Consider the following 12,495-nt stretch of genomic DNA (forward strand, 5'->3'; position numbering starts at 1 on the left):
ACTTTTAAAAAATCAAAAAGTTCTGGATTATTTGTTAATATATCTCTATTACAATATCCGATAGGTTTTAAAGTAAAAAATTGAATTCAATTATTCATACAAAACGAAAGTACCTTGTACTAATCTTATGTAAAAATAGATTTCGGTTAAATCAACTGATTTTTTCAACTGCAACATATGAGAAACCAACAGATTATACTAACAATAATTTAATTTTATACAGGATTAAGTGCGGGGTTTTTAAATTTATATAAAATTAAATTTTGGAAAAACCAGCTAACATTCTTATATGTTGCACAAATATTATCTATTGAACAAAAAATGTAATAGGCTCAAAGTTAAATAATAGACAGCTACTGATTTACAACCAGTCAAATACGAAAAACTCGCTTTGCGAGTTGTTTAACTGGTTGTAACTCATTGTCAGCAATTATTAATTATTTATCTTTGCAGCTGTTACATGTTTTGTTCCGCAAGTAACAAAACTACAACATATAAAAAAACCAGCTGATTAATCGAAATCCATTTTTACATAAGATTAGTGCGAAGTACTTAGAAAGTCTAGAACATAAAAATAATATGGGATGAACTTAAAAGATCCAGCTTGTTGACGGAGATATTACTCTTCGATGATAATAATTAAGAGAAAAAAATGGTTTAATAATGAATTAATAGATAAGAAATAAGGGAAGTGTGTTGTGCCTTGAGAATCTAGATTGCTGACGGAGGATTGAAACAGTCTACAAACATCTAACTCTCAATCTATTGTATATTTTAACATCTTCAATTTTATATCCCATGCTCTCTCTCTTTCTCTTGATCTTGAAGAGCACGAGGCGGAGTCGCCGCGCGCTTTACTCCTTTCCGCCCGTAAAAGTAATCGATCGCCGCCGCCGCCTGCAGACTCGCGCAGCGCGCTTGCAGCCCTGCACGCCGGGTTGCATAAGAGTAGGCGTCGGCGCCCCGACACCTGGCTACGCCAATGATTGCGGCATCGGCCCCAGGGATGTCCCAATACTCTCAGTGGGACACTATCTTTCCTTTCGCGACAACGAATATTATTAGCATTCTTTAGCTCAGCTGAAAACATTAGCCGGAGTATTGATACCCAAAGATGTCGCACAAGCGAATTATACACGATTTCGATAATATGAAGAATCCAGGTAGGTAAGCGTACGTCATTAGACGTCAAAATGACGTTAGTTTGCTACTTAGGAAGTAACTTCTTTAACCCGTCAGCAATCTGGGTCTTTCAAGGCACAAACGTTTCCATTTTTTCCAAATTGCTGTTCAAATTTCGTTTTGTATAAACAATTGGTTTTAAAATCTATTGGATTTTTTAAAATAGAAATATTAATAAATCGAATGACGTCATTAGACGTCAAAATGACGTTACTTTGACGTTTAATGACGTTAGTTTATGGGAAGGTTCTTTAACTCTTCGTAATCTAGATCTTTTAAGGTACAAGCAAGTTTCCATTTCTTCAAATTGCTGTTCAAATTTTCAGGCTTTAAAATCTGTTGGATGTTATAATAAAGATATTAAAATATATAATTCAGAATTTTTTGGATTTTTTAAAGGTCTGGAACATAAAAGTAATACGACGTAAACTTAAAGATCCAGTCTGCTGATGGCGTTAGTATAAAAAAATGATTGCTGACAGAGGGTTAAAGAGCTATCACTAAAATTTTATAATAATTAATTAATAAACGTGGAAAAAATATATAACGCATATAAATTAATGGATTATATATACATATATATTTGTGTAAGTGGCGACTAAAGGAAGCGTCGGGGGTATTAAATTCTCGGCGTCCTTAGGGGCGAAACACACCATTCTTGACTGTTGCCAAGGATTTAATAACTGTATACATTCGATCGCACAAGCGCAAGTTTGATGCCTGGCCATAAATTTGCCCCGACGATCTCCGCGCGTAAATAAATGCTAAAGCCGCCGCCGCTGTCTAATGAATAATGGACGGCGCAATTCCGAGCACCTGATAACACCTTTGTTTCTATCGTTATTAACGTGATAACGACAAGGTCAGGGGGAATATATTGCCGTGACGGTAATTATACGATATATACCCGGTGTTTACGGCGTTCTTGGAACGCGCTTCTCCGATGACGGGCAAAAGAGAACCTTCTTTTGTACATGCATATTTTATGTTAGGAATTCTCTTATGAAGCGCATTTATAGCACTTCGATTGCGCATCTATAGGTATGTTCGTTTTGGCTACAATGGCTACACTAATTCCGAGGTTATCTTTTTCCTTCCAATGTCGAGCAAAAAAGACAACCTCTGAACTAGTGTAGCCAGTGTAACGAGCAGACCTCATATCAGTCACTACTCGCGCGTTTGACGTCGATGAAAAATTCCGAAGAGCGAAGCTCTATTCCCCAAAATCGTTTAAAATGCAAAAAGGAGCGTGAGACTTGTCAGTTACGTCAGCGAGTATTCAGGTCACTGGGTTTAAGATGAGATTCTTTTATGTCATTTTTTTTTGTATTACACGTGCAAGCAAAGTGGCACTTTGTGTGTGTGTGTTTTCTGTGCGGAAAGCGGCCGATTTCCCACGCCGTCATCTAGCGGCGACGCGGTGAGTGAATAAACCGCGTTTAAAGTCATTGCCCACGGCTTCAGCCGTGGACAATGACTTTGGACACGGCTATTCCCGCACTGTGCCGCCGCAAGATGGCCACCTCGCGCACAGAAAACGCGCACAAAGCCACTTTGCCTGCACTTGTAATACAAAATAGTATGTGTATCACGTGCGGATTGACAATTGTTCACTCGTGTGGGGTGGTCGCACTCGCATTCGGCTTGTGCGTCCATCCACCGCACTCGTGATCAATTGTCAACTTTCCGCACTTGATACACAATATACTATTTTTTTTACATAATCCCATAACTCCGCTTAGAAATTAGCGATGAAGGTCAGCCACCTCTCGTGATGACTCGTCGCGACGTTTCCGCAGCGAGAGGGGCCTCTGAATGAAGGCGAGTGGCAAATGGCCGCTAATAGCATTTTGACGAGCCACTCGTACGACCCCGATGTTGTTCATACATACATACGTACGTGCGTATATATGACGACGATTGTGTATCCGATGGGCGCAAGAGGGGTCCCTCGCGCACTTTAGATCATTGGTCATTCCGAAGGGAGGAGAAGGAGAGAGAGTCAATGACTCACTTACTCGTTCACGCCTGCATTCTCCCTGTCGACGTTGCTCTTTCTCTCTGAGAAAGAGAATGTGCTCGCCCTGTTTCGAACTAGCGTTCGCTTACGCCCGCATAACAGGGCCCCGCTGTGCGACTACGCCTCTCCGCAGCCCTGTCGTCTACTCTCGATACTTATCGTCGTAGAACGAGTTAGTGACCAGGAGCGTGTCCGACCCCGCCGAGACCCCGAAAATCGCGCGTTTATCTCTTAAGATTCATCGCCGCGTTCTTTAAGATTAGTTGGATTATTTCTTATCGAATCTTTCGTTTCGATTTTATCACATTTTTATATACAAAAATTTTTAGGTTTTTTTAAATTAAATCCTTCCATTTTTATTTTATTTTAAAATTTTTACTTTTCTCAAATTATCTTTATTTTTTATTTTATTTTTATTCCATTTTCAATTCATTGATTATATATATATATATATATATATATATATATATATATATATATAGTATGTATTATAAATTAAATATATTATTTTTTATTAATTAATATATTATATTAATATATATATGATAAATATATAGGCTGTCCCAAAATTACCGGATATCCTGTTAATGAGGAGATTCCTAAGGTTATTTGGAGACGACTTTTTCTCATTGTCAGTAAAAATGTCGAGGCACCAATAATAGTTATAAGCGATTGAAAATAAATTTTTCGCAAACTAAGCCTTGTGGAAATAAAATATTAAACAACCACATTTTTCAGTTAATTTCAAGTAGAGTTTACTTTAGTAGAATTTTAATTTAAGGCTTACAATTAGTTACATATGATGGAAAAAATTGAATCATGCAAAAAATGATGACGTGCCTTGACATTTTTGCTGAAGAAAAATCTTCTCCAAATAACCTTAGGAATCTCCCCTTTAACAGGATTTTGGGTAATTTTGGAACACTGTATATTATCAATATTATAAATATATAGGATGTATCTAAATAAGTGCAAATAATTTTAGGAGATGAATCTTTATGAAAATTAAGGGAGGTTTCTTACATCTCTCTATGAGTTACACTTTTCTAAAGAGGGAGGTAAAAATTAAGTTTTTATTTTTTTTTCAAATTCCAGATAAATTAAAAAAATTAAACGGAAAATATCCATTAAGTTTAATTTTTTTTCGATTTTTGTCTAAAATTTAAGAAAAAAGTAACTTAATTTTTACTTCCCTGTTTAGAAAAGTGTAACTCGTCAGGAAGGGATATAAGAGTATATGTTTATATAAGAAACCCCCTTTAATTTTCAACAAAGAATCATCTCCTAAATTTTTCGCACTTATTTAGATAAATCATGTATATAAAAGTAAAAATACAATATTAAGGGAACTTTCGTATATAAACATATACTCTTATATCCTTCCTTAAGGAGTTGCACTTCTCTAAAGAAGGAGATAAAAATCAAGTTATTTTTCCTCAAATTTTAAACAAATTAGAAAAATAAAACTTGGTAGATATTTTCCGTTTAATTTGTTTAATTTGTCTGAAAAAAGTAACTTAATTTTTATTTTCCATTTTAGAAAAGCGTAACTCCTCAGGGAGGAATATAAAGGTACATAAGAAACCTCCCTTAATTTTTGACAAAGAATCGCCCTCCTAAAATTCTTCGTACTTATTTAGACACATCTTGTATATAAAAATAAAAATTCGATTTTACACATGAAAATTGAAAGACCCGAAATTGCGCGACAAAAGCTCTTCATCGGTCAATATTCCGTCTTTCGGTGTATTTTGGTTCTTCCCTAGGAGCCTCGGCGGAGCCTCGTGATGACGGGCCTGAGGGTCCCATATGCCTTCGCCGCGTCGAGGCGACCGCGCCGTCGTTTCTTGGGCCAGTGGCAGCGATTCCTCGCCCGTGAACGATCGAGAGCCGCTCTCGATCGTCGTTACGTTCTACAGGCGCACGTGTTTACGCGTGTTTATCGAATCGCGATCGCGCGGGATCGTTATCGGGATCCGCGATCCGCTATCTGTCTGATGAACTTTTAATTTCCCGCCACATTTTTCCGATAACGCGGACGAGCGGGGACCGATGACGCTTCTATCGAATCTGCGTCGTTGTCTCGTTTATAGTCGACGACGAACTATCGCGGCGGAATTTGTTGTGCGGAAACGATTTATTTTCGATGAAAAAAATGGTGTTAAATGATCGATGAACGTGTCCGGATTTGATGCAGCTCGAAACAGCGTAGAAACGCGAACGCCTGAGTCATATCGATGATGCAAGACTCGATAGCGACCTTTTTTTTCGCGCGAAAACAGGGAAAGCTTTGTGCTACGTGTGCCACGAGATATTTATATCGTGAACGCCTTCGTAAGAACTTGGAGAATGAGTTCCTCGTGTAAATTCGTCCTGCATGGTTGCTGAGAAACACGGAAGTCGCGCTCGGTTCGGAAATGTCAAAGTGCGAGATGAATTCCTCGTTCGATCGACGCGCGCGAATTTAAATTTAAATTTAAATTTAATTATCGAGAAAACGAAAGAGATCGGTGAAAAGGAGGATCGTTTCTCCTCCTGAGAAAAGCAGGTTTTGAATTTTATTTCTTCGAAAACGTAGGGGAAAGTGAAGAACTCGGTGCGAAAACTTGCTAGGTGTATCAATACTGACAATGAGACGAAATTGCATCCGGCATTGAGGCCGATTGTGCGTTGTTTGTAGAGCAAGTCATCACGAAGCGCGTATACAATCGCTATAAGGAGCAGGATCAAGATCGAGAAAAATCTCTTCACAATGGTTCACACGAGTTACGCGCAATGGGCTTGCTTGCCGAGCACGTACCGGAAAAAGGTTTGTACCCTAACTTCTGCCTAACTTCAGGCTGCTTGCTACTCACCGCGATGTTAGATTATGACGTCAGAGGCGAGAAAATACACGTTGAACATTTTTGCGTGCTATTTTTAGGTAAAACGACATTTTGGTGAAACACAATTTCCCAAGTGGAAAGCGTACGTCATTTTGACGTCATTAGATGTTATTTTGACGCCAAATAACATCATTATAGACGTCATTTTGACATTTAATGACGTCAGTTTGCTATTTAGGTTTAAATGATTTTAACACGTTTTTAAAATACTTCGGAAACTATTTTATTCCCTCGATAGTTCATCAAATCTACTCATCGCGATCATGTTAGACTGTGACGTCAGAAGCGAGAAAATGCATATTGAAAATATATTTGCGTGCTATTTTTAGGTAAAAGAATATTTTGATGAAACATAACTTCCCAAGTAGCAAGCATACGTCATTTTGACGTCAGATGTCATTAGACGTCGTTTTGACATTTAATGACATCAGTTTGCTACTTGGGTTTGACTTTTGATCTTTATTTGACTGATGATTTTAACACGCTTTAAAATACTCCGAAAACTATTTTTTTGGCAGTCAATCAACTAAAATAACAAAATAATTGAAACATCAGACTTTGTCATGCGGAATGACTGCACAAGACTATATACTTGTCAGGCCTCATGTTACAGTCATTTTATAGCTGTTGATTTATTATAAAGAGAAAAAGTTCATTTTCCGAATAATTTAAAAGTATCTAAAACTATCTAAACTTGTATTTCAAAATATCTTTTCATCTAAAAATAGCACGCAAAAATTGTCAACATATATCTTCTCGCCTCTGACGTCACAATCTAACATGGCCATGGTGAGTACCAAGGATTCTTAATTCTTATATGCGTTTCGATCTGTCTGACAGATGTGTCACATGTGAAAGGAGCATAATTAAAGGAAGCGTAAATCAAGCTCTTGTCGCGCTTGTAAAGTACGTAAACGTAATACGGATTAAGAGGATTCTGAGTCTCTGATAAATCTCTGAAAGGAGAAAGAAAGAGAGAGAGAGAGATTTCCAAGAATAATTTTACATAAAAGCCGTTTCGCATGAAAAAGTACCGTTTATCTCGAATATCTAATGCAAAATCTCCTTTTTTTTTTTCATCTCGCGAGACCTCTCGTTTATGATGAATACCGCGGATAGTTTGAAACGGAGTTGGATTCTCGCAGCCGGCGGGGATTACGTTCTCTCGCGGAGAGGCGCCTTTAATTCCGTAACAATCGTAACTTAAGCGGATGCTCGAGGCTTTAATTGCGAGAGCGCCGGAGTTCTCTCTCTCTCTCTCTCTCTTTCTCCCTTTGACGAGCTGTAGCTCGCGGCTACTCGGGAAGCAGATGCCTGGTATTTATCTGCGAATACGCAGGATATAATCATCCACGCAAAAAGATGGACAAGTCTCACGAGATTAATAGGCAGAATAGCGCCGAAATTAGACGGCGAAGTATAACGACAAAGGCTGATGCGATGATGACGAGCCGTCGATCGGAAATTCGACCCAGGGAAAAAATGTCCTCTCGTAATCAGAGTGCAGCTAGATACACATTTAAATGTAATGAAATTCTTTTTTTTTTTTTTTTTTTTTTTTTTTTTTAGGATCCAACCGGAAATATCGGTCGCGCGCTCTTAACTTCATAGAATAAGAGTATCGAGAGTGAGTGTGTACTCGCAAATATTTGCGCGTTCAACGTTTACCTCGCGCACACCTCGGGAAAAAATATCGACCGAGACCACACATTCTTCGAAGGGAAGGCCGTCCGTAAAAGCTCCATTCGCTTATTGTACGGATAATGCATTCCTCGTAACACTGTATTTTTCTCTCTCTTCTCTTGCAGTAGCCTCTCAATTGACGATGTAACGCAATGTTTGATTACCTATTCCAGGTTGGATCTGGAAACAAATAAAGCTAAAGGAGTAATTTGGGAAACCAAATTGGGTATCAAATTAGGAAAATTTTGTGGTACAAAATCAATCGTCATGAAACTTATATGAAGAGATTTAATAGCTCTAAAAGAAACTTTGGTTGATCAATTGCCAACAATTATTTAGTGGGTTATTCACGAACAACATTATTCTATTGCCAAAATTAGATTATATGAGTGACAAATGGGCACTGCCGTTATACAATCCAGCGGATTCATTTTCTGATTTTTGATCAGGATTTTTTCTACTTATTTAGCCATTCGATTTCTTCATATTTTACCTCATATGTCTGTGTCAAGTTTCATTACGATTTTTTTTGTAACACACCTAATTTGATATACTCCTTTAAAAATAAATAAAGTAAGGTTTACCTCTTTCGCGGCAAGTATTGCCAGCTTACTCTTTATCGGATGGAACTATTTAATTGAATTTCGAACGAGAGAAGAATGCGCTTCTGGTTCCGCGGTGTGCATTGAGCCTGGTGGTCTTATTGTTAATAAAAACCGCGCTCTCTCGATGTGCTTTATAAATAGTTCGCCGATATGAAAGTCGGGTTCTTAGCGCGGCAGTTCGCCGCTCGATACGTCAATATCGAGGTGCAGCGGGTCCTTGGACCTTCGCGGACCTTCGCGTTGCGTGTTTGCCCGACATTATTACACCCGAATTGATCTTTACTCGCTCTAACAACCGCCATTATTCCCTTCTCTCCCCCGTTCGCAACCCCCGCGGGGTCCCGCAAGAAGCGAAAGAGAGCCGTGGATCGGGTATCGACGGCAACCGAAGCGTCAGTGAAAGTCACGTAGCTGCTGATTGCGGTCTTGTTCTCTCTAGCTGGTTCATCCGCGAGCCTCCAATTGTGTTATGCGTGTTCGCACGCATCGTATTTATCGTACAAGGGGAGTTACGTCAAAATGTAACGCGATTTGACACCCGAAGGGAAGGAAAATGTCAGTCCCAATTGTATCTAGCCCCTAACAAGATTGATGGTTCTGTACGGGAGGAAAGGGATTCATCGCGAATTCAGAACGTCTCTAATTTATAAATATCTCGTATAATTTTTTATCTAACATTTTGCATGAAAAGTTTGATAATACAACGCGATTTGATACCTGAGGGAAAGGAAAATGTCAGTCCCAATTGTATCTAGTCTCTAGCAAGATAACCCATGATGAATCTTCTTTAGGAATCTTATTGATGGTTCCGTTCGGGAGAAACGGGATTCATCGCGAATCTAGAATGTCTCCAATTTATAAGTACCTCACACCGTTTTTTTATTTAATATTTGGCGTGAAAAGTTTGACAATGTAACGCGATTTGACACCCGATGGGGAGAAAAATGTCAGTCCCAATCGTATGTAGCCTCTAGCAAGATAATCCATGATAAATCTTCTTTGGGAATCTTGATGGTTCCGTTCGGGACGAAAGGGATTTATCGCGAATCCAGAACGTCTCCAATTTATCAATATCTCGTACAGTTGTTTATCTAATATTTTGCATGAAAAATTTGATAATCCAACGCGATTTGACACCCAAGGGGGAAGAAAATGTCAGTCCCAATCGTATCTAGCCCCTAGCAAAATAACTCATGCGGAATCTTTGGGAATCTTGATAGAAGGATTCATCGCGAATTTTGAATGTCTCCAATTTAAATACCTCGCACAGTTTTATCTAACATTTTGCATGAAAAGTTTGACAATGCTCCAACGTATCGCACAAGGGAGCCGTAGATCAGAGCGTGTTTTGAATCACGGCGAAACTATGGCGTGTGTGTATCAGAAAACTCCGGAGATGACGGACGGTATTTGAACTCTGACCACCCAGGTTGTGGAGACTCCGAGTTGTTACCCGCTATACCAGGGGTTCTCATATTGCGGGATCTGTCAAAGAGCAGAATTAATGTTTTTATATTTTTAGAGAGAACTCCAGAAATCGAGATTATATTTGTTGTATACTTGAATTCGCGATTCGAATCTTGACTGACAATTTTATCCATTCTTTAATTATTTTAACACATATCAGACACGTCTTAGAGATTCTTTCTTATTTATTTATTATGATGCAGGCAGAATTCCGCCACTGCATGACTCCTTTTTGCATACGTGCGCTGCGGCGGACGTCGCGAATAACTCAAGTGATCTTCTTTAATAAATGGACGAGATTAACAAGACACGAGGGAGCGCGCAAGAAGCTCGGGTTGTAACCGACGCCTCTCGGTTTACGATTAAACGTCGTAACAAGAGCAGCGATAGCGGTTGTTAATTAATTCCAGAGCTGCAACTCAGTGCCGAAAAAACATGCGTGGCTGTTACAAGACAGTCTTTTCGTTATATTTCGAATACTTCGCTAATTTTATGCGTCTAGCGTAAGCGGGAAACATGACAGAATGTATGACGAATAATACACGTGTATGTGTGCTGAATACATATGAATAATTATTCATATTCTGTCACGTATTATCTCTTAATTTTTTACTTAGTTAAAAACATATTTTTCGATATAAACTCAAGTAGAACAGAAAGTCAAAATAATATCAATTTGACGTCATGTTTACCCAAATTGACATTTTATTTTGACTTTTGCGTTCTACTAAAAGAGCGTCATGAGAAAAAAAATGGTAACCGTCAGTCAGATAAAATTAGAAGACATTAGCGTGAACACTCGTCACACTTATCCGTCGTCGACGATCTTAGATAAAGATTACGGCTAACAGAAGCTACATTCATTAACATTGACCCAAGCGACACGCCCACGCGCCGAATAATGTCAGGTGGACTCGCCTCATCGCTTAGGCATCTCGTATCGTTGACCCTAAATCTAACTGCGCCTTATCGCGCGCGTTAGATTTACTCACGCACGCTGGAGGAAGAAACGGGGGCGTCTTACGTGAGCATTGTGAACGTACATACATACCTGCGACTTGTTACCTGTATCGCGATCGCGTAACGATCTCGACCGAGGTCGCGTCGAGTGCGATTGTGATGTCGTTGCGGGCGTTTCACGATCGGATATCGAATATACAGGGTGTTGAAAAAAAGGGGATTTAATATGTCCGAAAATAAGGAAAAAATCTTAATAAATGTGGGTCCGTAAATGAGTCATTTTTGAGATACTTGCTATATCATAGACACGAAAAGAGATTATTTTGAGCAGCTCCATTAAGATAAAGTAAAATATTAGCTAAAAATAAAAAAGTTTCTAAAGGAATCCTAGCTTTCTAACGTATATTTTTAAATGTCCACATTCCAGTCTGTTAAAAAGTTGCAATAGAAAATTGAATAGGTTGTTAGTTTCATCCCTTTATAACGATACGGAAAGATTAAAAAATATCAATAAGTATTCTTTTTATTAGTAAAAAATATCCATCAAATTTTACTTTTCTTTACTTGTCAAAAATTTAAGAAAAAAATTAGAAACCTTCCTTTTTGAAGGAGTGTAATTTCTTAAAGAGGGATGTAGGAGTATATGTTTATATGAAGAATTCCTCTTAATTTTCGACAAAGAATTCGCTAAAGTGCTTCGTACTTATCTAGAAACACCCTATACATATCCAATCGCGGATTGAACGTGTACGCACACACGCAATAATTAATGCGAGAAGTGTCACACGCGCGACGTGTAACGGAAATGTAAGGAGACCTTGTATGAGGCATCACGATCGTATTTTGTACCACTTAAGAAAAAAAAAAGAAATATAAGACTCCTTTGATGCAATCATCTCCGACATATGTATGTGTAGGTAAGATGAACGATTAAAAGTCGACGATTAATTACTCAACAGAATGAATCTGAGAAAAGTCAAGTTCCCGTGTCTATAAATATAGTTATGACAATTTCTTCTGCGACGATCGTTCTCCAGAAAAATTTAGAAGGAATTTAATTTTTTTATAAAAAATTCTCATTCATCGATATACAGGATGTTCCACCTCTGAAAATGTCGAGAGAGATCGTCATTTTTCGCATGTTCCCAATCATGTATCTTTGTAATTAAGCCTCAAATTAAAATTCTATTAAAGTAAACTCTATCTGAAATTAACTAAAGAATATAATTTTATTAATATTTTAATCGTTTTTAATTGTAAGTTTGTTTTTATCTAAAATCGCTTATAACTCGAAAATTGTTGATGCCTCGACATTTTCGTTGAGGAAAAATCGTCTCTAAATCACCTCAGGAATCTTCCAAGTGAATTAACAAGTGATAAGTCTGGGATACCTGTACATGATATATTTATTATGTACATGATATTATTATTATTATTAGTTATTATTTAATATATATATATATATATATATATATATATATACAACTAAGAAAGGCCTAAGAGCCATACACGGATGTTACTGCGTATATTCCACCAAAAATTAATTTTGTATTACACATGCAGACAAAGTGGCACTTTGTGTGCGTGTTTTCTGTGCGGAAAGCGGCCGATTTCCCACGCCGCCATCTAGTGGCGACGCGGTGAGTGAATAAGCCGCATTCAAAGCCATTGCCTACGGCTGAGCCGCGTTCAA

The 12,495-nt window shown here is 38.1% G+C and overlaps 1 protein-coding gene across 17 annotated transcripts in view; it reads left to right on the forward strand.

Annotated features, from left to right (window-relative positions):
- The window catches only part of LOC114930817 (uncharacterized), a 118,532-nt gene that overhangs the window by 12,434 nt on the left and 93,603 nt on the right, over positions 1-12,495 (forward strand). The window contains exon 1 of one of the 17 annotated variants that reach the window (XM_085479569.1): positions 5,074-6,011. The exons of the other annotated variants lie outside the window; for them this stretch is intronic. Within the exon in view, the coding sequence (XP_085335695.1) occupies positions 5,955-6,011 (57 nt within the window). The 5' untranslated portion in view covers positions 5,074-5,954. Of the gene's footprint in view, positions 1-5,073; positions 6,012-12,495 lie in introns of those variants that run through there. 17 annotated transcript variants of the gene reach the window in all.

This window comes from Nylanderia fulva, unplaced genomic scaffold (genome assembly GCF_048542155.1).
Source record: "Nylanderia fulva isolate GAGA-0341 unplaced genomic scaffold, ASM4854215v1 Scaffold123, whole genome shotgun sequence".
In the NCBI taxonomy this organism is placed as follows: domain Eukaryota; kingdom Metazoa; phylum Arthropoda; class Insecta; order Hymenoptera; family Formicidae; genus Nylanderia; species Nylanderia fulva.